The 25,153-nt window shown below is 38.5% G+C and overlaps 1 protein-coding gene across 2 annotated transcripts; it reads right to left on the bottom strand.

Moving 5' to 3' along the window:
- Window positions 1-830: 830 nt before the first annotated feature.
- synpra (synaptoporin a) lies at window positions 831-25,117 on the bottom strand. Of its 2 annotated transcripts, XM_047803282.1 has the most exons (7): window positions 24,940-25,003; window positions 24,733-24,798; window positions 12,399-12,549; window positions 8,749-8,873; window positions 4,363-4,561; window positions 3,048-3,239; window positions 831-2,457 (listed from the first exon to the last, which is right to left on the bottom strand). In XM_047803282.1, exons 3-7 carry the CDS (start codon window positions 12,420-12,422, stop codon window positions 2,185-2,187), a joined length of 813 nt encoding a protein of 270 aa, XP_047659238.1. In that variant the 5' UTR covers window positions 12,423-12,549; window positions 24,733-24,798; window positions 24,940-25,003; the 3' UTR covers window positions 831-2,184. The 2 variants fall into 2 exon arrangements, with proteins under 2 accessions (XP_047659238.1, XP_027032102.1); XM_027176301.2 differs by lacking the exon at window positions 12,399-12,549 and having other exon boundaries at window positions 24,940-25,117.
- Between the last annotated feature and the right edge of the window lie 36 nt (window positions 25,118-25,153).

Below are 25,153 nucleotides of genomic sequence, written 5' to 3'. Positions count from 1 at the left end.
TCTACCGCTTATCCGAACTTCTCGGGTCACGGGGAGCCTGTGCCTATCTCAGGCGTCATTGGGCATCGAGGCAGGATATACCCTGGACGGAGTGTCGGAGTACTTCCTCCGGAGTACCCGGAGGAAACCGCCGAGGCACGGGGAGAACATGCAAACTCCACACACACAAGGCGGAGGCGGGAATCGAACCCCCAACCCTGGAGGTGTGAGGCAAACGTGCTAACCACTAAGCCACCGTGCCCCTACATTTTTTGAAAGGAGTCTCCAGTGTCAGGAGAAATTCCACCTCAGTGAAGTCTTCTGAGCTTTACGGGTTTCTTGGTCACTCGGCAAGCTCTGATATTTATTAGTTTTCCTTCTACAGACAGACAAAAAGATGCTGCCGAGGGGACGGCTGTTTATATAAGTGGACGTAACTGTTTCACTCATCCTTTCTCATTAAATAAGTATAAATAGATGAAAAATATGACATGGCATTGTTTATTTTATTATTTTTTTTAAATTGCTGTTTAGAAGAAAACACTGGATTTTGGAGAAATAGCAGTAATTTGTAGCAGTCGTTTTAGACCACACCATTGCTGCTTATCTATTTAAAGGGTTTAATTTGTTAATTAATTAAGAAAATAAGCATTTACTGTATATAAAATATAATGCTAGCATTTGGAAATAAAAATATATATACTGAGGGGTGATATTACTATTATAACGTAATCGTCATACTATTCCACATTTAATCTAAATATAAATGAGCTAATAATTATCTAGAATTATAGTAAATGCGTTCATAGCTAAAGAATTCTACAAGAAGACTGTCTGACTCGTGGTTCTGTACACAATCTTTATTAGCATTACGCCAAATGCACATGCAGTATCATTCACACCAATTGGAATATTTACAAAAAAATAGATAAATAAAAAGTTTAACATTATAGCAAGCAACACATAAATCAGATAATAAGTAAAAAATAAGTCAGTTCTATTTTCTATTTTTTTTAATGGCATGCCTTGCAATTCTTTTTAGCAGGCTTGTTTTTTTTATATTTTATTTATTTATTAAATCACATGAATTTGTGTGTGACGTACAAAAGAGACGTGCACTAGACGTGATGGAAGGTGTGTTGCATGCATGCGAATCTCCTCGCTCTACAGCTACAGCTTTATATTCATATATTTTTTCAACCAATCCTAACAACTGTATATACACGAGTACGTCATTTACAAGGTCGTGTAATCTTAATATAAATATTTCATCTTTTTGTTACATTTGACGGCAAAATTTGATTAAGAATTTAGCGCAGCGACACATCGTCATGCATCAAGTTAGCGCGATGTAGAAAACTGATACGCTGGCATTATATTATGTGGGCAGAAATGTGGATGAATTCCACAAGGATAAACTCTTGGCTTGTCCCTCTAGGGGAACCCTTAATGGTTCTATGTAGAACCCTGTAACTTTATGATTCCCAATCAGAGACAATTCCCAGTAGATCCCTTTAGGAAACTAAGAACGCTGAACCTTTATCTCTGTTTCTTTTTCTAAAAGTCTTCCTCTTGATTAACCTGCATGATCTGTCATCACATTGTATGCCTCTGAAACACTCTTTAAGCATGAAATGTGTTTTTTAAAGGAACCATTTTGGATCCTTAAGGAAGTATTCTACCCCTCAAAAAAAAAAAAAAAAAAAAAATGGTACCATTTACCGATAGGGTAAGAAAAATATTTCTACTTGTATTAAGAAAACAAACGTTTCTTCTAAGGAGATTTTTTCCTTTATTTTTGTGTGTGAACCCATTAATTTCACCCCTTTAACAAAAGTTTCCTCAGTATGTTTTAGAAGATGCTTTTTTCTGGAGCCCTTTCTAACAGAAAACCTGGGTTCTACATAAGGATCCTTAAAGGTTTGGAAAAAACCCAAAGGGAACATTTTCCTCAAGTATGTACCTTCATATTTCACTTAGACTTTTAGACAAATTTTCAAAACCCAAACATTTTAAAAGTCATCAATAAAAAAAAAAACCTGGAATAAACTTCTGTGGGAAGATTCTGAAATTTTTAGTGTAAACATATCACTGTTTACCAACGCTATAACTGCAAATAAGAGAATTAGACGGAACCCAATTCTCACCCTTTGCCCATGAAATTGTCCCCTGCCCCGTGACGATTAGCTCGCTTGTGCTGTGTGGTTAGTAAGATGTGGGCCCACTTGAGGTGTAACTTCCCACTTGGCTGTAGTCTGATTGGCCGAAGCCTCCAATTCCTCCGAAGCTGGCTCCTGATTCGTCGAAGGTGCCCTGGTTGTAGTTCTGCTGGTTGTAGGGTTGCTGGCTGAAGGCGGTGGTGTGTTTTTCAGGAGCCGGCGTCGGATATCGTGCGGCTCCGCCCTTATGCCAGCCTGTCTCTTTGAACACAAACCAGATGTTTCCAGCCCACAGGACGAAGTTCAGGTAGCCGAAAACCTGGAAATCAAAGTGGAACACACATAAACGAGTGACTCATTATGAAGATGCCGTGTGACAGCAGGAATTCTATCACCATTCAGACTGATCATTTATGCAGCTCAGGAAGACGTCGCTTGAACGTGTGTGAATAAGACCTGGCTTTTGACACTGTTTATAATATAAAATGCAGGTATAATATTTATATACTGTATTATGAATTGGAAATGATGCTTGTGCTTAATGACTAACAAAAATCATACTCAAATTATTCTGTGCAATTAGAGTAAAACAAACAACAACAACAAAAAAAGAACAAAAATAAAATTTCAGATACGGGAACGTGAAATTTGGTGGTTAAAACTTAAAAGTTACTTATGTAACTTACTGATAATTTAAGGCTAATAAATAAGATCTGTTCTAAAGATCTATTCTCATGAATGTTATTTCTATTCTATTCCAGAATATCTAAGAACATTATTAGAAAATAATGAAGCATTTTCACGCCTGCTCTCAGACTTTGGACCTCACTGTATAATGACTGGCTAAGTCAAGAATATTTCGACTTAAAATTCTATTTCTCACAGATCGAAAAGAAAATGAATCGATACCACAGAGGTGTTGAGGCCGGACCAGACCGGCCCGTACACCGAGGCACATTTGTTGTTCTGCACTTTACACGCAGACATGAGCAGAAGCACTACGTCAGGATCCGTCTCCACCTTGACGTCTGACAGAGCTTTGGCCCAAGCAGAAGAACCCACCAACCACATGAAGGAGAAGACCACCGTCACTATGAAGTCCTGTACAAACACAACAGAATTTAAGTGCACTTTATTGCACCAACAATTCTTCATATCAGCTTTAATTCTAGTACTGGATGCTGCTACATTCATTACATTTACATTTACAGTATTTAGCAGACTCCCTTATCTAGAGCGACTTACATTTTATCTAATTTTTATACAACTGAGCAATTGAGGGTTAAGGGCCCTGCTCAGGGGCCTAGCAGTGGCAGCTTGGTGGATGTAGGAATCGAACTCACAACCTTCCGGTTGGTATGCCGACACCTTAACCACTAAGCTACCACATCCCTTTGTGGCTGCCACATCCCGTTCCTTTCATACTCCTCCATAAAATGCATTTCATTTGCATAATGAGATTGCAGCGTAATTCAATTGAAGGTACATGCAGCCTGCGAATCCTAGTCTGACTTTTCCCCTTCACTACAGGAGATCCTTATATTCCAAACAGAAACCTAGATGTAAATGAGATTTCCTCATGGTGCAATCACACGTCTTGTTCATTTCGCTGCTGGGCCTCCTAGGAGATTATTGTTCAAGTGCACGCATACATCACGCTAATGAGCAACAAGCCAACGGTAGGTTAAATAATTCACTAATTAGCTGTTAATCCGGTGGCTAAACTTCAAAACGTTGTATCGTTTATACTACTACTAATTATAATAATAATAATAATAATAGTAATAATAATTTTACCTAATGCTGAAATCTAAATTTCTAATTCTCAATTCTGATTGGTCAGAAAGCTGAACAATTCTAGAAATGATATTTTCCACTACAGCAGCTCTGAAGCAAGCTCAATTTCTAATATCTGACTTTTTCTATGGTAACAGCTTCACAAGGACTTTTATGGTTTGACGCACATGATTCATCCAATATTCATCATCATCATCGTCATCGTGATAGTATTTAACATCTATGGAAAGAATCAGCTGACACTGGAAGTGCTGGGTGTCATTCATCAATAAATATGACAATGTAATTTTGAACAAATTGTATTTGTATAAGAGGAATTCTAAGAGAAAATGAAGTCATGGACTACTCTAAGTGATAACTGTGGTGAATCGTGTGTTTTACCACTTACACAACAAAAGTATCAAAACGCTGTGTTTTTTGCGCTTACGATAAACGGGCCGCGGTTGTTCTCTCTGTATTTGTTCTGGTAGAAGATGTAGACCACGGTGGCGAAGAGCGAGTAGAGGAAGGCGAAGACGGCGATAGTGACGAAGAACTCAGCAGAGGAAGAGAAGTCTCCATCCAGGTGGAGCTGCTCCTGCTGTCTGCCTTCACATGTAGGCACCATGAAGGTGACCTGATTCAGCCTGAGAGAGAAAGAGAAAGAGAGAGAAAGAGAGAGAGATAGACAGACAGACAGACAGAGAGATGGAGAAAGACAGGTAGAGAGAGACAGACAGAAACATAGAGATGGAGAAAGACAGACACAGAGAGAGAGAGAGAGAGAGAGAGAGAGAGAGAGAGAGAGAGAGAGAGAGAGAGAGAGAGAGAGAGAGAGAGAGAGAGAGAATCCATGTGAATGGTTTCCCAGGCTGCTACTCATCATATACATGTGAAATCTGTGTTTCGTAATCTCAGAAAATATCCAAATATCCACACAGACCCAGACCCAGACCACAGACACAGACCCAGACACAGACACACAGACACAGACCACAGACACACACACAGACACACACACACAGACCACAGACACACACATAGACACAGACCACAGACACACACAGACCACAGACACACACAGACCACAGACACACACAGACCACAGACACAGACCACAGACACACACACAGACCACAGACACACACACAGACACACAGACAGACACAGACCACAGACACACACACAGACCACAGACACACAGACCACAGACACACACAGACACAGACACAGACACAGACATAGACCACAGACACAGACAGACACACACACAGACACACACACACACACAGACACACACACAGACACAGACCACAGACACACACACAGCAGTCTAGTCTTCGCTACTCTATTATATTCAATTACTCCCGTTATTAATCTAATAGTGTTTTATTCACTATTATCCCATTCTGTGTGTAGTGTAATCGATTAAACGCAAAACCATTTCTATTCTATGCAGTGAGTTCCCTTTTTATTCTAACTATTTTTTTCTATTTCATTCTAGTTCAGTCTCTTATATATTTTTTCTATCCTATTCTATTTATACTTATAAAATCAATCCATTGATTCTCTTCTATTGTTAATCTCTTTGTGTATTTTATTCTATTCACCGCATTGCACTTTCCTATTCTCCTTCTATTTATTGATATCCTATAAAATCTCATTCTAGTTTAGTCCATAAAACGGACGAACAAATAATAAATAAATATATAAATAAACAAACAAACAAATACAAATTTGTTTTTTTCTAAGAATCCCTTTTCTATTGTGTTGCTATTCCAATTTATTTTAGTCAATTGCTATTCTGTATTATTCTATTTTATTCTAAAGATTTGGTTTCTTTTCTATTCCATAACAAATTGACCCCCACGTCCGATTCTATTCTATTCTATAAATCCCTCTTCCATTTTATTTTGTTGTTCATTTTCCTGCATGTTATCTAAAGAACTCTGATTTTTGACACACAAGCCTTTTTCTCCTCCATTTTATTTTTGCTCTGCTTGTTTTCATTCTGGTCTGAATTTAGATCTAGTCCAGGTAACGTCCATTCTGAGGCCCTTAAAACAGCTTCTGGAGCTTCTCATCATATCTAAAGGCTGACACGGCGATACATGTTTCATGGCACCGTACGTGATCTAAGTGATAAAGTTGCCGTGCCAGCTGTCACAGATCTGCCTCACCCGGTCTATCTCTAGCAGTCAGAGCTGACGAATCGAGCAGAGAAGAAGCGTAAAATAAAGGCAACGTGAAGTCAGGAACCATTGGTGATCGTGTCTGGTACAAGTGATCATCCTGTACCTGAGGGAAACTGGCAGGTGGGATAAAAGGTGATGCGGCGCAGCATCAGCATCAATCCTCTGTACTGAAGAACAGGATTCCAGTGTGATATTAATGTCTCTCTCTCACAATGGGATCAAATCGCCGTGTGATACAGTTCAGCCAAAGAGTGGCAGCTTTAGCGCTTATTAAAGCAAAGAAAGATCTGAGAGGAACTTCAAAGTATGTCGGTCTCACAAATTTGATCCGGGACCATGTTTCACCGGCTGTTCTTATGTGACTTCAAGGGAAAGGAGATGAGTGGAAAAGAAGTTTCATTAGAAGGAAATCCCTTTAAAGTACAGGTTTCATTTTCTCAGTGAAAAAAAAATAAAAAATACAGGGCAAAACTAAAAGCGCTTTAGTTTATTTTACTTTAAATCGAGTCCTGTCCTAGTTTCTTTTTTTTTTTTTGCTTCTTTCGTGATCTTAACAGAAATTTGAGATGAAGTTGGTCATCTTGTATATTTCTGCGACGTCCGTTTCAGATACGGGAAACTAGAATTTTTTTCTCAGATCCTAAAACATCTATTTTATATATTATTATTCTGTTAAATCACTCTGAAGCTTCTCTATAACTTCATAATGATTTAAATGATAATGGTTTAATGATGAACTCATAATGATTTAATAACCCACTATTCATGCATTCATGACGTACATTAAAGGTGGGATGCATGATGTTTGAAAAATGCTTCAAAAAACTGATTCGGGCCGACTAACAAAGCAAACGCGTAGCCAATGAGCAGAAAGGGGCGTGTCTTGTCAATATGAGAGTGTTCAGTGAGCATGTCTGACATTAGCCGAAAGCGATTGAAACATTGACATGGCGGATATCTGCCGTTACCTCTGCCTCGGGTTCTAGGTCTTCCGAGTGAAACGGAGCTAAACCTTTCAAGCTACAACACACAGTACTACAACAACACATTTGTATTACCATAGTATTACTCATTGTGTTCATTTACTAATAAAAATATCCCCTCGGCCAGCTGCCCCAACAGGTTCCGCCATAATATTTGCTTGGGTTACTTATGTATGTGTGGGGCGGAGCTATCAAAACAGGGGTGACACCCATTTGGGTTAGGGGCGTGTTTGTTTAGGTGATTTCAAATGTCAACATTGGCTTTCAAAGATCATGCACCCCACCTTTAAGATCCATTATGTCCTCAATGTCTGTGATTGCTTATAAACAATTGGAATTAAATAGTATAAATATTTCGGTCATTATTCAGTTCCTCCTGGATGATTATTCAGCTCCTCATGTAAATGTTGTGGTTAAAAACTACCTTTTTTTGTGAAATGGCTTGGAGTTTTTTGTGCTTTTTTTCTGAAAAACTATTTTCTTCTGTAACGGCTTTCTATGAGAGCTGCACTCATGCTCGACTCGCCTGAATCGAAGTGGGATTTTGTTGAATGTGTGTTGTAATAAAGCCTTATATCACTTGTGGGACAAATGTGGAAAGCCTAAATTTCCAAAACAAGTTTTTGTTTTTGTGGAAAACTACACAAATTGGTCAAATTGCAAGCACAAGATACTTTCTATGATACCTGTAGCATATGTGCTGTATGTTTGTCGCATGGGAACTGATGAAGGCTTCAGCTAAAGAATCTTGGCTTGAATCCTCTACGGACTCGTTATTAGGTGCTGCGAATACTATTTATCTGTTCAAAAAATATTTTGAATAGTCATGTTTTCTCTGAATGAAAATAAAAGAGAATACAAAATCGTTCATGGTTCATGATAAAATTGGTAAGAAAGGAAGATTTCACACCACAAAAGCCTCTGCTCATCCTCATCCTCATCCTTCAGCCTGTACAAATGATTCTGACATTAGCGAGGGCGTTTGTCACGCAGCTCTGGCAACTGCTGCTAAATTGAAGGAGAAAATCAAAGTTTATTAACTCCAAGAAGAAATGATTTAGCAGGTGCCATGGAGATGTTTTTTTTTATTCAGGCTTTTCCAAGTACCCTCAGACTTTACCCACAGCTGCTTAACTGGTTGCTTAGAATTAATGGGGAATATCGGCGGTAACTAAAGAGTGACAGCACTCTCGCGCACACACACACACACACACACACACACACACACACACACACACACACATACACATACACATACACATACACATACACACACACACACACACACAGCTTTAGCTCTATTAGGATGTCATACAGTATGGGTATTACACAGCACATTTTATGAACAAAGTTAAAACCTGGTAATAGATACAGTAGATATATATAAAAAAAACACACACACATTGTTTTAGCAATAAATAAAAATAAAAAAATCTGTCATCAATACATACTATCCTTGTTTTTAAAGATGTTATTAAGCATATTTAATTATTAAGAAAATAAATGTTTTTAATTGTAATTATCTCAATTATTATTGTAATGATTACAAGATCTAATATCCCGCTGGTGCAAAGATCAATAAAGAAACATTTGTTACTGCACATTTGTGATTAGAGGACTGTGTGTGTGCGAGTATGTGTGTGTGTCTGCCATTACCTGAATGGGTAGGCGAATTTGACAGTGATGCTGAGATTGCTGTCAGTTTTGTTGACACAGTCCACGCTAACCCGCAGCTGTCCAGTGTAGCCTCCACATGTTGCGAAAGCAAAGATGGCAAAAAGCTGCAAACATTTTTTTTACATATATAAATGATACATTATTTGTACAATGAACATCAAAAGTGTATAAAAGGCATGGTCTGGTCCTTAATCACGTCAGAAACCAAGATTATGACGTCAGAAGTTTTTTATTTTTACAGTTACAGTAACTTGATTGGATATGTTTGCACACTCTTTTAGAAATGGGGGGTGTGGCTGTGATCAGAATGAACATTCAATCTCACGTTCAAAAATAATTAGCATACAGAAGTGATTCTAATTAACACTCAAATAAAGATCAGCTGTAAGATTTTTTAACACTGAATCAAATCTTTCTGACCAATTAGAATCAAGCATTTGAAAATGCAATAACAATCATTTCTTCAGCTCCGTGCTTACGAATTCCTTTTGATGAATACACTACAGCAACTAAACCGAATGTGTGTTGTTTTTTGTATTATCCCCAACATAGAACTTGACAGATGGATAGTTTTATAAAGATTATTACTCATGCAGCTAATTTGAAACATCATTCTGTTGATTCATCGATCATTGAGTGATTTTTTTTTTCTTCTTCAGATGATTACTCATCTGGTGTTGTTTTATCTGCAAGCCAGACTGTTAAGTGTTGAATATCCACCTGTTTTTGTGTTTAATAAAAGATATAGTGAGACATTCAGTTCACGATTTTTTTTGTTCATGTTACAGGCTTCACAATTCCATTCAATTTGTTAAAATTTTGAACAAATACTGAGACATAATTTTTGTTTCTGACTTTTGTCTTTGATAAAAAAAAAAGTTAAATCGCTTCAGTCAGAGTTTTACCCTGTAAACAAAGCATCATATCTTTAAATCATATCTTTAAAAAACAACTAAATGTATAAATTTAATTGAAAATAAATTAAATAAAAAAAATCAAGTAAGTTAGTTGAAATAGACTGAGATAGAGCTCCAATTTGGCTAAAATGACTGGGTTCCCTGATCTCTTTCTCAGGCCCTGTTGATCATACTGATACAAGGGTGGTGTCCTTCGAAAGCTACTGATGAGCACAATTTAAAGATATAATGTTGGCTGTTGTGATCGAGACCTATCAGTCTTCCAGCTTAAGAGTTCCTGTTTTCTCTCCACTGGCTTTCTGGAAATGTTCTGACTTTAAATCCCTTAAAAAATCAAATAACCTGGAATAGAAAATTTTAGTTTAACAAGAGAACTCTATCCTCGATCGGTCTTTCTACCTTCATTGTCTGATCCTCTGCGGCAGAATGCGAAGACGATTCGTTTCAGTTAAGCTATCGGACTCCTGTAAACGATTGACTAATGTGCCGGTAATCTCCATTTCTCCAGCTGTTTGAGAATCGATGCAAACCACTAAAAGCAGACAGGGATTATAAGTCTGAAAAAATCCACATTGTGTCAATAGCTTGCCTTTAACTAGACTCATTGTTGTTTGCTCTCACTGTCTGTGCTTCTTTTATTTAGCCAGGGCTCAGGAGAGAAGATGTGCTTTAATAAGTGCAGGAGACATGCTCGCTTTGAGGTAAAGTGACTGGTCTGATACACTTTCCCCAGAGCACCATCTCCTTCAGATGGCTAATAGTTTTCCCAGGTACGTCTCATATCCAGCTGGCAGTTACGCAATGAGATAGTGAAAGACTGGTGACATGTGAATATTGGCTGCATTTTAGAGATTCCTATTCATTCATTTACGTGTTTATAGCGTGAAGTATTTCGAATGAAACTCTGCCTCAGCTAAAATGTAATGAAAGAAATTCACATTTTTCTTGTGTGTGTGTGTGTGTGTGTGTGTGTGTGTGTGTGTGTGTGTCATATGACGGTCTACGAATCAAATGTGCATGCAAGACTGTTGTCCTGACAACAATAGAACAGGATCTCATGAAAAATGCATACAAACTGGAACAAACATTACAAATCTGACTGGATTTAAGCTTTGTTTTAGCATTTTATTACAACTTCACGAAAAATTTATACAAATTCAAACAGAAACAAGGATAAACTGTTTGATTGATGACTGATGAAATAACAGAATTCCGTTATAGAAAAAAAAGCAATCATCCAGTCAGCCAACAATGTAATTTTATCACATCGACTTCTATCTCTCCATGTTTTTGTGAGACTGTACCCACTGTAGCCTCAGATTCCTGTCCTTAACTGAACTGATGTGGCCTTCTGCTCTTCTAGCTCATCCGCCTTAAGGTTCGACATGTTGAAACGCTTTTCTGCTGACCATGTATATAAAGAGTGTTTGTGTGAGTTCCTGTAGTCTTCCTATAAGCTCAAATCATTCTGTCTGTTCTCCTTTGGCCCCTTTCATCAGCGAGGTGTTTCCTCGCTGAGGTCACACCGTAAACGTGTCCGAATGTATTCACTACCCGACTAGACTGTAGGCGAAAAGGAGTTTTCTTAATACAGTAGGCACAAAAGAACTGAATGACCTACAGTACAGAACCAATCCACACCACACTAGCCCATAAGCCAACATGGCTAACAGTGCTACAGGTATAAATATATGTCGTTAACGTGCACTTGTTTAACAACGGCTGAGTAAACTGTTAGCTTGTCGAAGGTTTATCAAGAATTTTTTTACCTGTTATTAAGACATCATAGATCATAGGACAATGCCAACATGATGGATGTAGCAGGTCCAGATAAAATTCAGACACAGAAGCTTTTGACCGGTAACAGCATGATTGGCTGACTGGATAATTGCAGGAATGAGTAGGTGCAAAAGTGCACTAATAAACTAATAAAGCTCCTTATAAAAAAAGAGCATCAGACTTGAAGTAAAAAAATATAAGGTTAAATCTGAATATGGGTGTATATCAGCCAACACGGTTTTAGACATTTTCTAAAATAAACTACCAGCTAAATCCAATTTATACACAACTTTAGAAGAACGTAGATGTACAGTATTTGAAGTTCATGCTAATAACATCTAAAAGTAGACTTCTGAAATCTCACAAGTTTTTATTATCCACTGGTTTCGTATGTATCCCAGAACCCCCCCCCCCCTTTTTTTGGAAGAGAAACACAATGAACACTGCAGTTTGAAGTGCAACAGCCAGTTTAGTATCAGATATAAAAGCTCCTTTGCACTAAACCCGAAACGATCCTAATTGATAGATGATTGTACGATAATCCCCAAAGAGGACCCGGAGGCACTTCATGGCTAGTGTATATCTCTGATTTCAGTTAGGATGTATTTTTTTCCATTCGCCAGAGCTGTTAAAGGCTTTAATTATTAACGAGGGATGAATCTGCTGTGCTAAAGTACTCAGAAAGGTCTAATTCTACTATACAGATCAAATTAAAAGAGTACAAAACTTTAAAAAAAAAAAAGGATCTTTGCATATTTTCATAGAATATCAACATACACAAAGTCCCAAAATGGATTAAGTAATGGAACATCAATATTTATTCACACACATATCATAGATTTTGCAAATCAATATATTGAAAATGCACAACTGTTGAAGTGGAATGAAATCCACATCAGTTTAAAGTATAGAAAATGATAATGTGGCACTTACCGGGGCGAATATGACCATACACATTTAAACACACAACAGATCTTCGGCTGCACACAACAAGTGGCTCGCTGTAGTCCGAATCATTTAGAGGTAACGGGACGCGGTTTAGAGCCTGACCACTGATGATCTCTATCCCTGTCTATCCCTCGCTCTGTGTGTGTGATGGTGTGTGAGAGTGAAGCAATAGAGAGAGAGAGAGAGAGAGAGAGAGAGAGAGAGAGAGAGAGAGAGAGAGAGAGAGAGAGGGAGAGGGATGGAGAGAGTGAGAGAGAGCGAGAGGGAGAGAGAGAGAGAGGGAGTGAGAGAGAACAACAAGTGAAACACCTTCACACACACACACACACACACACACACACACACACACACACACACACACACACACACACACAGAGGAAACCCCTACAGAAGGACAAACACCAAAATACGCAACATGATCCATGCACCATTTCTCTCTCTCTCTCTATACACGTGCACACACACACACACACACACACACACACACACACACACACACACACACACACACACACACACACACACCTGTTCCTACACATTTTCTCTTGCCTAATTTCCGAATCTCTACATTATGCGCAGTCTCAGTTACCTTTGAGTTTCCCACAATCATATAATTCACATGATGTACAGTAAGTAATAAGCACCAATCAGTATTCTTAAAAATATTTAGCAACGTATATTTTTTTCATCAAACAATTTTAAGTAATAGAATGTTATTAATTAATTAATTAACCACAGAACAATAATTTCTTGTTTTATTTTAGAATTACTTTAAAAAAAATTTCATTTTAGAATGATTACAGTTTTCTTTGTTTTCTTTTTTTCACATTACACTGATTTTTAAATTGTTTTTAATTAAAAAAAAACTTTTACGTTATATTTAAATTTAGTAAGCATTTGAGCCACATTTTAATGTATATTTGCTAAATAAATACCTGCAAATAAATACCTTTACCTAATGATAGGTAATGATGTTTATGAAAAAATATTTTTTTTTTCCCCAGAACATTTTTTGTTCTTTTAATAATTTTTTTTAACTGCAATTTTAAACATTTCTTAACTTTCACTGAGCATTTAAATGTAAATTTGTCTGCAAATTAACAAACCGATTCATTTATTATACACACTAAATTCTTAAATAGGATTTTACGTGTTTACTTTCAGAAAGGTCAAAAACTGAAGCTGTGTTGCCAAAAAGAACAGCATTTTATTTTCTGATAAAAAAAAGTCACTGTACTTTAAAAAGTCACTGTACAGTAAGCTATGAGTTTTTTCCACACACACATATATATATATATATTATTGTTTTATTTCTAATGCTGTTCCAAGAATCACTTGCTTGAACCGAATCCTACATCAGACAGCAAGAACAAATCCATAATCAACAATACACAGAGAATAAGGAGAAAAAGCAGGAATCAATAGGTATGTATATATCGGCACTGCAATAGAGACACATGCAAGACTTGCAGATGTAGTTATGTAACAGTGACTATAAATACGGACAGGTTGGGTCGGCATTCCAACTAGCAGTGCTGCACAACATGATGAGTGGGAGGTACGAGGGCGAAGCCAGAGTTCCAGACAGGATCAGAAAGAGCATGACATTGGAGAAGTATTTACAGGCAATTTTGCAATAACCAAAATATATAACTCGTGATGAACATAAAATAAAACCGTGTACAAAAAAAACCCTGATTTCAGGTTGCCTTACACATGATACATTACAGTACAGTACAGTATGGGAGAGTACAGTGGAATACGGCATAATAGAGTAGAGGAGAGTAGGAACGAACGATAACTTAGTGATTTATTCCATTTAGTGATAGTGTTGTGTTGTGAAATGCAGTGTAGCTCGGTGTTATGGAACAATGTAGTATAGTTAAGTGCAGTATAGTTTAGTATAGAGTAATGTAATGTGGTGTAATGTAGTGTAGAGCAATGCAGTGTAGTGTAGTATAGAGCAGTGTAGTGTAATGTAGAGCAGTGTAGTGTAATGTAGTATAGAGCAGTGTAGTGTAGTACAGTGTAGTGTAGTATAGAGCAGTGTAGTATAGTGTAATGTAGTATAGAGCAGCACGGTGCAGTGCAGTACAGTGTAATGTAGTATAGAGCAGTGTAGTATAGTGTAGTGTAGTATAGAGCAGTGTAGTGTAATGTAGAGCAGTGTAGTGTAGTATAGAGCAGTGTAGTGTAGTGTAGTATAGAGCAGTGTAGTGTAGTGTAGTATAGAGCAGTGTAGTGTAGTATAGTGTAGTGTAGTATAGAGCAGTGTAGTGTAATGTAGTATAGAGCAGTGTAGTGTAGTACAGTGTAGTGTAGTATAGAGCAGTGTAGTATAGTGTAATGTAGTATAGAGCAGCACGGTGCAGTGCAGTACAGTGTAATGTAGTATAGAGCATTGTAGTATAGTGTAGTGTAGTATAGAGCAGTGTAGTGTAATGTAGTATAGAGCAGTGTAGTATAGTGTAGTGTAGTATAGAGCAGTGTAGTGTAGTGAAGTGTAGTATAGTGTAGTGTAGTATAGTGAAGTTTAATATAGGGTAGTGTAGTGAAGTGTAGTGTAATATAGAGCAGTGTAGTGTAGTATAGTGTAGTGTAGCATAGAGAAATGTAGTGTAGTGTAGTATAGAGCAGTGCAGTATAGTGTAGTGTAATATAGAGCAGTGTAGTGTAGTATAGTGCAGTGTAGTGTAGCATAGAGCAGTGTAGTGTAGTATAGTGCAGTGTAGTGTAGCATAGAGCAGTGTAGTGTAGTATAGAGCAGCACGGTGCAGTGCAGTATAATGTAGTATAGAGCAGTGTAGTATAGTGTAGTGTAGAATAGAGCAGTGTAGTGTAGTGAAGTGTAGTATAGTGTAGTGTAGTAAAGTTTAATATAGTGTAGTGTAGTGAAGTGTAGTGTAATATAGAGCAGTGTAGTGTAGTATAGTGCCGTGTAGTGTAGCATAGAGCAGTGTAGTGTAGTACAGTGCAGTGTAGTGTAGCATAGAGCAGTGTAGTGTAGTATAGTGCAGTGTAGTGTAGCATAGAGCAGTGTAGTGTAGCATAGAGCAGTGTAGTGTAGTATAGTGCAGTGTAGTGTAGCATAGAGCAGTGTAGTGTAGTATAGAGCAGCACGGTGCAGTGCAGTATAATGTAGTATAGAGCAGTGTAGTATAGTGTAGTGTAGTATAGAGCAGTGTAGTGTAGTGAAGTGTAGTATAGTGTAGTGTAGTGAAGTTTAATATAGTGTAGTGTAGTGAAGTGTAGTGTAGTATAGAGCAGTGTAGTGTAGTATAGTGCCGTGTAGTGTAGCATAGAGCAGTGTAGTGTAGTATAGTGCAGTGTAGTGTAGTATAGAGCAGTGTAGTGTAGTATAGAGCAGCACGGTGCAGTGCAGTATAATGTAGTATAGAGCAGTGTAGTATAGTGTAGTGTAGTATAGAGCAGTGTAGTGTAGTGAAGTGTAGTATAGTGTAGTGTAGTGAAGTTTAATATAGTGTAGTGTAGTGAAGTGTAGTGTAGTATAGTGCCGTGTAGTGTAGCATAGAGCAGTGTAGTGTAGTATAGTGCAGTGTAGTGTAGTATAGAGCAGTGTAGTGTAGTATAGAGCAGCACGGTGCAGTGCAGTATAATGTAGTATAGAGCAGTGTAGTATAGTGTAGTGTAGTATAGAGCAGTGTAGTGTAGTGAAGTGTAGTATAGTGTAGTGTAGTGAAGTTTAATATAGTGTAGTGTAGTGAAGTGTAGTGTAGTATAGAGCAGTGTAGTGTAGTATAGTGCAGTGTAGTGTAGCATAGAGCAGTGTAGTGTAGCGTAGTATAGAGCAGCACAGTGCAGTGCAGTATAGTGTAATGTAGTATAGAGCAGTGTAGTGCAGTGTAGTATAGGGTAGTGTAGTATAGAGCAGTGTAGTGTAGTGAAGTGTAGTGTAGTATAATGTAGTGTAATATAGAGTAGTGTAGTGTAGTATAGAGTAGTGTAGTGTAGTGTAGTATGGAGCAGTGTAGTGTAGTATAGAGTAGTGTAGTGTAGTATAGAGTAGTGTAGTGTAGTCTAAAGCAGTGTAGTGTAGTATAGAGTAGCGTAGTGTAGTGTAGTCTAAAGCAGTGTAGTGTAGTATAGAGTAGTATAGAGTAGTGTAGTGTAGTATAGAGTAGTGTAGTATAGAGTAGTGTAGTGTAGTCTAAAGCAGTGTAGTGTAGTATAGAGTAGTGTAGTGTAGTGTAGTCTAAAGCAGTGTAGTGTAGTATAGAGTAGTGTAGTGTAGTGTAGTCTAAAGCAGTGTAGTGTAGTATAGAGTAGTGTAGTGTAGTCTAAAGCAGTGTAGTGTAGTATAGAGTAGTGTAGTGTAGTGTAGTCTAGAGCAGTGTAGTGTAGTATAGAGTAGTGTAGTGTAGTGTAGTCTAGAGCAGTGTAGTGTAGTATAGAGTAGTGTAGTGTAGTCTAAAGCAGTGTAGTGTAGTATAGAGTAGTGTAGTGTAGTGTAGTCTAAAGCAGTGTAGTGTAGTATAGAGTAGTGTAGTGTAGTGTAGTCTAAAGCAGTGTAGTGTAGTATAGAGTAGTGTAGTGTAGTGTAGTGTAGTCTAAAGCAGTGTAGTGTAGTATAGAGTAGTGTAGTGTAGTCTAAAGCAGTGTAGTGTAGTATAGAGTAGTGTAGTGTAGTGTAGTCTAAAGCAGTGTAGTGTAGTATAGAGTAGTGTAGTGTAGTGTAGTCTAAAGCAGTGTAGTGTAGTATAGAGTAGTGTAGTGTAGTGTAGTCTAAAGCAGTGTAGTGTAGTGTAGTATTCAACCCCCTTCACTCTGATACCCGTAACTAAAATCCAGTGAAACCAACTGCCTTCAGAAGTCACCTAATTAGTACATAGAGTGCACCTGTGTGCAATTTAATCTCAGTATAAATACAGCTGTTCTGTGAAGCCCTAAGAAGTGTGTTAGAGAACATTAGTGAAGAAACAGCATCACAAAGACCAAAGAACACAATAAACAGGTCAGGGGTAAAGTTGTGGAGAAGTTTTAGGTTCAGGGTGCAGGGTTAGGTTATAAATTAATATCCCAATCCTTGAACGTCTCACGGAGCACTTGTACAATCCATCATCCAGGAATGGAAAAAGTATGGAACACAACTGCAACACTACCAAGACATGGCCGTCCACCTAAACTGACAGGCCGTGCAAGGAGAGCAGTAATCAGAGAAGCAGCCAAAGAGGCCCATGGTAACTCTGGAGGAACTGCAGAGATCCACAGCTCAGGTGGGAGAATCTGTCCACAGGACAACTATCAGTCGTGCACAAATCCCTAATCATACAAAATCCCGTTTGGAGTTTGCGACAAGCCAAGTGTGGGACAGAGCAAGCATGTGGAAGAAGGTGCTGTGGTCAGATTAAACATTTTGGACAAAATTCAAAATGTTATGTGTGGCGGAAACCTAACACTGCACATCGCCCTGAACACACCATCCCCACCGTGAAACATGGTGGTGGCACAGTGTAGTATAGGGTAGTGTATGATGGTGGTGGTGGCAGCATCATGTTGTGAGGATGCTTTTCTTCAGTAGGGACAGGGAAGCTGGTCAGAGTTGATGGGAAGATGGATGGAGCCAAATACAGGGCAATCTTAGATGAAAACCTGTTAGGGTCTGCAAAAGTCTTGAGACTGGGGCGGAGGTTCACCTTCCAGCAAAAAATCTACAAAGTATTGACTCAGTGGGGCTGAATACAAATGCACACCACACTTTTCAGATATTTATTTGGAAAAAAAAACATTTGGATGCCATTTATCATTTTCCTTCCACTTCACAATTATGTGCAACTATGTGTTGGTCTATCACATAAAATCCTAATAAAATACATTATTGTTTGTGGTTGTAACGGGTCAAAATGTGAAAAGGTTCAGTGGGTATGAATACTTTTGCAAAGCACTGTACAACTACATTGTAGTTGCTGCTCTACTTTTATTGCATTAAGGTTTTAAGAAGCACAATGGATTTACCTTCTACAACTATTTAGAGTAAACACATACAATGATTACTAATTATGATTATGTAATAACTGTGACAGACCTAATCCCAAGTCCCAAGTCTATAATTATGAAATGATCTGAGAGGACAACCTATTAAATATAAAAAAAAAATGTCTGATTAGATTTTATTAACGTAGCCACTTATTTTAAGTACTAAATGATTTATTCCTCTTGTTATGGACATTAGGAAGTCCCATTTGCCACTGCATCATCAAGTTCTTGAAGTTCTTGAAATAAATGGAATTCTCAGTCACAGTCACAGGGGCAAATCCCATTTGAGAGAGAAGTAATGAGCTATTACAGATGCATAAAGTGTAAGTTTTGGAGAGTTTTTTTTTTTATGGAATTCTATGTAACAGATGATCACAGTAGGTAACAAAGCAATGACAGAAAAGGGGTGGAGACAAGAGCAAGTAGAGCATCTGGACTGATGCAATGTTAAGAAAGCAAGTACGGCATCCAAAAGTGGTCTATTCATTCTGGAACATTCAGGACAGGTGTGTGTGTGTGTGTGTGTGTGTGTGTGTGTGTGTGTGTGCGCGTGTGTATACGTGTCGATTCGAGTTAGTCAGATCGAGAAAGAAAATTGAGAGGAAGACCAAATAACAGGTGGATTGTGTGTTGCAGGAAGAGTCAGAGAGAGTGCAGTTACAGCTGTTCATGTGTGTGTAGCATCTGCTGGGCCGATAATGAGCAGAAGTAATCACTTTCTATCATGTCAGCATGGCCAGATTTTCAGCATGGAAGTTAGTGGAAATTCTTCGCAGTCCTGAGGTTTAGCTGTGTAAGAAATTTACAAGCAATCACCCAGCATCATAATGGCAAAGTGCACAGGTCTTGTTCCAAAGCATTTATTTCTTTTCTCAATGAAACCTGATGATATATACAAGCGTGGTCAAGGTAGGTCGAGTTCTCTGAGTGTGTGTGTGTGTGTATATATATGTTCAGTGACCACGAAAGTGTGGTAAACAGCACCATCTAGTTGGGTAAACATGAAATGACATGCTATTCTAATTCACCATTATATATACAGTACATTTAATGAGTATTTATTGGAATCCCAAAGACATTCTTGGCTTTCGGTATATTCCATGGAAGTGCACAAGTTAATATGTAAGGCATAACAGAATCACTCAATCAGCAAACAAAACATAACAGAAAAGGAAATAAGGAAATAATCCCTGTTCAAAAGTTTGCATACCTTTAGTTATTAATATTGTGTATTGGCCTCTTTAGCATCAATGACGCTGTTTTTTTGTAATAATTGTGCGTGAAGTCCTTAATTCGGTCAGGTGGTACAGCTGCTTATTCTTCTTGGCAAAATGCCTCCAGTTCCTGTAAATATTTTGGTTGTCTTGCACAAACTGTACATTTGAGATCTCCCCAATGTGACTCGGTGATATTGAGGTAAGGAAATTGTGATGGCCTCCAGAACCTTCACCTTTCTCTTAGCCATTGGAGGGTCAATCTAGCCTTGTGCTTTGGATCACTGTCATATTGGAACAACCGAGAGCAGCTTTCGTGCTGTAGAATGCAAATTTTCTGCCAGTATATTCTGTAAGCTCCTGGCATGTGTTTGAGAAGTGGAGGGAATCCACAGAACCCAGAGCAGACGTAAGAAGAACACGGACATCTCAGCACAGACAGTACCTTGAGTTCAGGATGAAACCAGGAACCCTGGAGATGTGAGAGGTCAAATGCTAATAATGGTCTCTGCAAATAGCAAAAAAAAAGGGGGGGGGGGATTTCCCATGAAGATGATGAGTGGTTAAGTAGAATAAAGGCTTGATGAAGGGATAAAGGATGAGGGGAAAAGTGAGTGGAGAATGAATACAGCTGGATGAGTGAGTCACAATGACAATAACAACGTATTAATTTGTTCCTAGTTAAGCTTGTTGCTCAGACCTGCTTATCTAAATCTGATTAATTAAAGAAAAAGTATTCAGCTCGGTGTGTGTGTGTGTGTGTGTGTGTGTGTCTCCCTCTCTGTCACACACACAGAGCCATGCAAGGTTTGTGCTGTGATGCTGTAACTTGTTTATCAGTCTCTTGCAGCTGTGTGCTGATCTGCAAGGCATGGAGGAGGAGGAGTGCGTGTGTGCATGTGATGATGAGGAAGATGAAGAGCAGCTTTGCTCTCACACTGCAAAACTACACTGTCAGATTTCTCCAGTTCACAGCACGTATTTCTCTACATAAGGAAGAGTTCAGGAAGAGCTTTTCTAGCGATTCTGCCACATATCCAGTGCGAGTGGAAAATGAAGTACGTTAGAATCTGTCACAACTAAGGAGAAAAACACATGGTTTGGGTTCTAATAGTCAACAAAGGGGTGGTGATGCAGCCAGACACAAAACAGAATCTCTGTAACCACCTTGAAATTGAATATTTTCTATCACAGGACATCTTGAAGTGTTTGATTTTTTCTTATACAAGCAGAACGACACAGGGTTCATAAAAGGATGACATTTATTCATTAATAGTAACAAGTTAATGGGACGAAGAAAATGAGCTTCTTGTGTTTACATAGGCAGGGCAAATTCCTCTGCTAATAGACAGAGAGAGAAAGACAGAAAGAGAGAGAGAGAGAGAGAGAGAGAGAGAGATTGAAATAATGAAGTAAAAGGTTAAGCATAACCAAAAAAAGAAGAAAAAAGTCACATCATATTAAGATTAAAAGAAAGAAAGAAAGAAAGAAAGAAAGAAAGAAAGAAAGAAAGAAAGAAAGAAATTTCTATTTCATCTTTGAGAGCAGCTCCTGTGTGTGTTGCTGCAGTTAATCAGCCGCTTTAGTTTTAGTGAATATGAAAGAGAACAGAAAGCACCTGCAGGCCATCAAGCTTTTCACTCAAGCACTTGTCTCTTCAGGATGAGCTTCTTCTCCACACACACACACACACTGTGAACAGCACTTCCACTCCTTCTCTGTCTGTGTCACACTTGTCAAGTGTCTCTGGATTACAGGCTTAACCTTGAGAGCAGAAAACATCCTCTCTCACACACACACACACACACACACACACACACACACACACACACACACACACACACACACACACACACACACACAGGAGGCATCACAGAGCTGTGAGTATGCCTCGCTTTGAGTCTACAGAGGGTAAAAATATCCACATTGTCCAGTTAGGCGGAAACAGCAGCCCCGATCCCTAATCTCCTTCTGAACCATCAGCCTGGACTAATAACCATGATTATATATGGCAGCTAGGCATGCACAACAAAGCAGTACACACACACACAAACACACACAGTGAGATAAAATACCATACAGATATCAGAATTCATGCAAATCTTGTGTGTATCTCAACTACTGAGTGGTTCATAAGACAAATTGATCCTGAATTCACGAAAGTCACGATATTAACCTCGGATTCCTGTTTTTGGAACCCGATGTGGTCTTTATCTGTTGTAGCTCGTCCTCCTCAAGAACTGACACGTCAAAATGCTTTTCTGCTCATCATAGTTGTAAAGAGTGGTGACTGTAGCCTTGCTTGAACTGGATGTTCTCCTCTGACCTCTCACATCAACAACAAGGCATGTTCATTCACTCGGCGGTGTGAAATTCTCAAGAAATTCTCAAAGCTCTCAAGTGTATGCATCGTGCTGCTTGGCTGATTAGATCAGGACACGTTTCAGATACTTACATAAAAAACAGGCGTACTTTTGAATCTGCTGTCGTTTTAATCTGTCGTTTTATTTCTCCTGCTGTGTGTACAGCACAGTAAATGGTTCACGGTTTCGTTTAATGGGTTGAAAGAGAAACTGAGATGAAGCGAGTGGGGAGAAAAATGAGACTATGGAAATCCAGTGTAGAAAAAAAATATTTAGAACAACAGAGGATGGTGGATAGACAAAAGCCCTGAATGGTGGAGAGAGAGATGGGGAATATAGAGAGAAGCCGTAGTGTGACCAAATGTGATTAGAAGTGTGTGCTTCCCGGGCGATAAGCCCCCCGTTTGTGCCGAGGACACTTCAAACACTGAGCGTGACGAATCGTGTCCCTGAGAGGAGATGCATCACTGTGCTCACATCCCTCAGCATTCAGCAGCAAAAATGATCTAAAACTGGCAGTAGCACGTACGATGCATGGGTACGAACGTGTCGCTTCTAACGCCGGCCACGATTAGGACTTGACCCTTTAACCTTGGGGAACCACTTTAAAAACCTTTATAAGTCCCTCTGGAGACAAAATCAGGGATTAGACTAAAACCATCAATGATGGAATTACAGATCCTAGATTTGGGACAAGATGAATGTTTACAGTAACACATACTTTTTAAGACAGTAAGCAATTTCTTACACACCTACCTAAATATACGATAAATAAATAAGCAAACAAACAAACAAACAAACAAACAAACAAACAAACAAATAAATAAATAAATAAATAAATGGGCAGAATCTTCGGTTGTCTCCTTCTGTTCAAACACCAGGATTTAAATTCAAAAGTAATTTCATGTCATTTTGTGTTTCCGGCCTGTCGATTAGCTTAACTTAACTTAAACCTGTTATCAGTATCTAATAAAATATCAATCAATAACTTTAATAACATAATAAAAATTAATAATTAATAATAATTGATTAAGCATCTCAAAGAGAAAAACACAGTCAAAAAAATAAAATAAAAAATACACATTGGTAATAAATATTGATAGCTGGCAACATAAATACAAAAGTTACGTCAACATTTACACTGGGAAAAGCTCAGAATTAGGAATTAGACTTATGCACTCACGATTAACGGATAAGATGACGGAGAAGTTACAGGATACACTTCCAGCTTATGTAAAGTATTGTTTATGATTTTATTCCTAATTCAATAATCTGGACCTTAACAAAAACAAAAAACAAAAAATGCATTGCAAAGTGTTATGAGTAACTTAGAACCCAAAACATACATTCAAGTGTATTACACGAAACTGGACTTATACCCGTGTTCCAGTTTATCCCAAGGGGGTTCAGTGGGGTTGAGTTCGAGTCAGAGTTCTGTGCAGGACACTAAAGTTCTTCCACTCCAACTTTCACTCCATGTCTTCAAGAAGCTTGCTTTTTGCACACGGGCATTGTCATGTGGAACAGGTTTGAGTCTCATAGTTCCAAAGTGAATTGAAATAAAAATAATATCTATATAATAACGTGCTTTATCTTTTATCCCAGTTTGGGGAAGAAATAAGCATGACACTAAGATGTGCACATTTTTTAATCTCAGCGCCCCCAGTTTGAGAAGCACTGGCCTAGACTACTTGTTCTGAGCAGGTGTTGTCAGTAAACTGGGGCCCCCTGGCACTACACTCTACACTTTGTCCAATGCTTCTAGACAAAAGTTTGCTTCCAGAAATTGCTGTTGAAGTTTTTAATATTTTTGGCCAAGCCAGCGGAAATTGTCCATTCATTCATTCATTTCTTCATTCATTTTCTACCGCTTATCCGAACTACCTCGGGTCACGGGGAGCCTGTGTCTATCTCAGACGTCATCGGGCATCAAGGCAGGATACACCCTGGACGGAGCGCCAACCCATCGCAGGGCACACACACACACACACACTACGGACAATTTTCCAGAGATGCCAATCAACCTACCATGCATGTCTTTGGACTGGGGGAGGAAACCGGAGTGGAATTTGTTCAGTGTGTCATTAACCTAGAATTTTTCACTTGCACCTGATCTCCAGTGCTGGAGTTCTCAGTGTAATATCGAGTGTATTTAGAGGAGCTTCTCATCCAGTGTGAAAGGAAAAAATATTCCTTTCTTATGCCCATTCTCAAATACTAATAATCACGTGACTAAGAGTGGATAAAAAAAATTCTCATAACACGTCAAGTGTCTCGAAATCACGTGTAAATTTCATGTGATCATGTGACGTCTGCCACGTTTGTTCAAATCCAAAAGTAAATATGAAGCTTGATGCATTTCGGATTAGAAAAACGACGCTACGTGAGTTAAAATAAAGAAGCCCAGTCTTGCACGCGCACCCGAGCAGAGATAAACATGTGCACGAGCTGCACGCTGGATTAATTAATTAATCAGGCGTTAATTGGGGCGGGTCTTAAACCAAAGCATCAAAGCATAGCAACAATTATAGCTTAAAAACGAACTTTTAGCACCAGTTCAAGTAGGAAACAAGTCCACAACACAAACACGCGCGTTTAAGTTGATGCATTTATACTTGATGCACCAACAACCTTAAGCAATGCAACGCGCTGCTCTATAGATCACTGAAGCTACAGACTAAAGGATAAAAAAATAAATTAAATTCCATGAGTGTAATGAAAACACAAATCCCACTTTCATGCACTTACCCATTCCAGCAGGCGGATGAAGCCCAGAGGGAGTTTAAACACCTGAAATGTCCCAGAGGAAACGACCTGAAAAAGAAAAAAAAACAAATGGATAAAAAGAGATATATTCCTAATTGGGGTGTGTGTGTTTATTTCTCCTTTTTCGACTAGATCCATTTCTGTCTGATTATGCACTGAGAAAAATAACCTGTTTAGTTTTTCTCCTACCTTGTTTGCGATTTCCATTTTTTCCCCTGCTTTAAGAAAAGCGCACTGAGGTTTAGAGCAAAACAGCGGAGATGCGCAGAGTCGGTGCTCTGACTGTATGGAAGGCCAAACGGTTCATAGACACGGCGGGTTTTCAACAACAAAGCTACTGCGCATGTCAGTTAATTAAACAATTGTTGGTGACGCCATTTGTATTTGTAAATTCTCCCAAAGT

The sequence above is a fragment of the Tachysurus fulvidraco genome, chromosome 2 (genome assembly GCF_022655615.1).
Source record: "Tachysurus fulvidraco isolate hzauxx_2018 chromosome 2, HZAU_PFXX_2.0, whole genome shotgun sequence".
NCBI classification, from domain to species: Eukaryota; Metazoa; Chordata; class Actinopteri; order Siluriformes; family Bagridae; genus Tachysurus; species Tachysurus fulvidraco.
This window is presented reverse-complemented; position numbering and strand designations above follow the sequence as displayed.